At 57.3% G+C, this 1,831-nt stretch overlaps 1 protein-coding gene across 2 annotated transcripts in view; it reads left to right on the top strand.

Annotated features, from left to right (window-relative positions):
• The window catches only part of elk1 (ETS transcription factor ELK1), a 20,022-nt gene that overhangs the window by 11,260 nt on the left and 6,931 nt on the right, over positions 1–1,831 (top strand). For both annotated transcript variants that reach the window (XM_046056363.1, XM_046056362.1), the window contains 2 exons: positions 923–1,084; positions 1,170–1,625. In XM_046056363.1, the coding sequence (XP_045912319.1) occupies positions 923–1,084; positions 1,170–1,625 (618 nt within the window). The remainder of the gene's footprint in view (positions 1–922; positions 1,085–1,169; positions 1,626–1,831) is intronic.

Below are 1,831 nucleotides of genomic sequence, written 5' to 3'. Positions count from 1 at the left end.
CAGGGGGACAGTGAGAGACTCAGAGGACGGGGAGAGACTCAGAGGACAATGAGGGACGGGGAGAGACTCAGAGGACGGGGAGAGACAGGGGGACAGTGAGGGACGGGGGGGGACAGTGAGGGATGGGGGGGGACAGTGAGGGATGGGGGGAGACTCAGAGGACGGGGAGAGACAGGGGGACAGTGAGGGACGGAGGGGGACAGTGAGGGACGGGGGGGGACTCAGAGGACGGGGGGGGACTCAGAACTGCACAGAACCTCCATCACATCACGAACTGAGAACAACCAGAAGAAAGTCGGACTGCAGTAGAAAATAAATTGTTGTTGTTTGGATGAACTTCCTGTAATATTGTCACATATTTAAATAATAGTTCTAGGAAAACACTTCTGCTTTTTAAAAGCAAGACATCGTTTTCTGCGCAAGATATTTTTAGTTTGTTTTTTAAAATGGATTTGTTTATTATTTACATGTAGATGTGACTTCCTGCTTTGTTTACCCAAACATTCGTTCCAGTAAAGCTTATTGAGCCGAATGAGAGCGGACGTGAGGACGTGAGGACGTGAGGTGTTATCGTGTGCAAAGAGTCACGAGAGACGGCGGCAGTTCACTTTACAAGCTGCTGCAAGTCAGACAGACAACCCAGGACATGTTCCCTCATTCTGCGGCCCACGCCAGGCCCTGAGCCAGAGCTTAACTCGCCCTGCGTTCACTGTGAAGAAGTGGGCGGTGCTGCAGATCACGCGTCGCCTCCTTTCGTTTTCTTCAGTTTCCCTCAGCACTGTTAGAAAAAGACGTCTCCTCCTTTACGTGAGTCGGTCCCACGCAGAGACGCTGACAGATTTTAGTTGAGTCGGCGCTCTGGAACGGTCAGTCTGTCCTGACAGTGATCCTGATTTCTCCTCCTCTTGTTTCTCCTCCTCAGGTCTGTGTGTTATCAGAGGCTAAATCCCCCCCGTCAGCAGGCGGCGGCGTGGACTCTGCTCTCCAGGTGATCGTCACTCAGGCGTCCCCGTGTCCCACTCCGGCGCTCAGCCCCCAGATTCCGGCGCCCAGCCCCCAGATTCCGGCCACCAGCCAGTCGCAGGTCAGGATCTCACTTTGGGCAGGGCGGGGTAAATGTATCGCAGCTTGGCGTGCTGAAAGATCCCGTCTCTCCCTTCCTTTCCCAGAATCCTCCCGCTCCTCCTCTAAACGACCCTCCTCAGATTTACCTCACCAGGGTCGGGGATCCGTCCTCGCTCACCCCCCTCATTCCCCTGGGTCCTGTCGGGGGCTCGGTGAGTCCTGTCCCGCCACCCCACATATCGGTGGGGCCGCAGCAGGACGACTGCGGTGGAGTCACCAGCTCCGGCTTCCCGCCTCACTCCCTCTCTGCTCCTCACCCCCCTCACCCCCAGCCTGTCTTCGTCATCATCAACCCCCCTCCCTCCCAGCAGCAGCAGCAGCAGCAGCAGCAGCAGGCGGCGGCCGTGGTGGCTGCTCCTCTCGCTGTCGCTCCTCCTCCCCCCTCTGTTCCTCACCCGGTCCGTCCCCCTCCTCCCCCCATCGTCATCAAGGAGGAGACCCTGCCGTCAGAGGAGGAGCTGCTGAAGATGGTGTCTCTGGAGGAGAAACAGGCGGAGGAGGTGAGAGGAGGAGACGAACTCATTGAAACGCAGTAAAGATTAAAACGGTGAAGTCGCTCTCGGCCTCCTCAGAGTCAGATCTGAACCCTCAGACAGGAAACACGCGTTGAATCATTCAGTTGTTCTGGAGAGAGAGAGAGAGGGGGGGAGAGGGGGGCGGGGAGGGGGGGAGAGATATAGAGAGAGAGAGGGAGAGGGGGGGGGGG

Source organism: Micropterus dolomieu, linkage group LG08, assembly GCF_021292245.1.
Source record: "Micropterus dolomieu isolate WLL.071019.BEF.003 ecotype Adirondacks linkage group LG08, ASM2129224v1, whole genome shotgun sequence".
NCBI lineage: Eukaryota > Metazoa > Chordata > Actinopteri > Centrarchiformes > Centrarchidae > Micropterus > Micropterus dolomieu.
The sequence above is the reverse complement of the archived record's forward strand: the minus strand, read 5'-3'. Positions and strand labels throughout refer to the sequence as shown.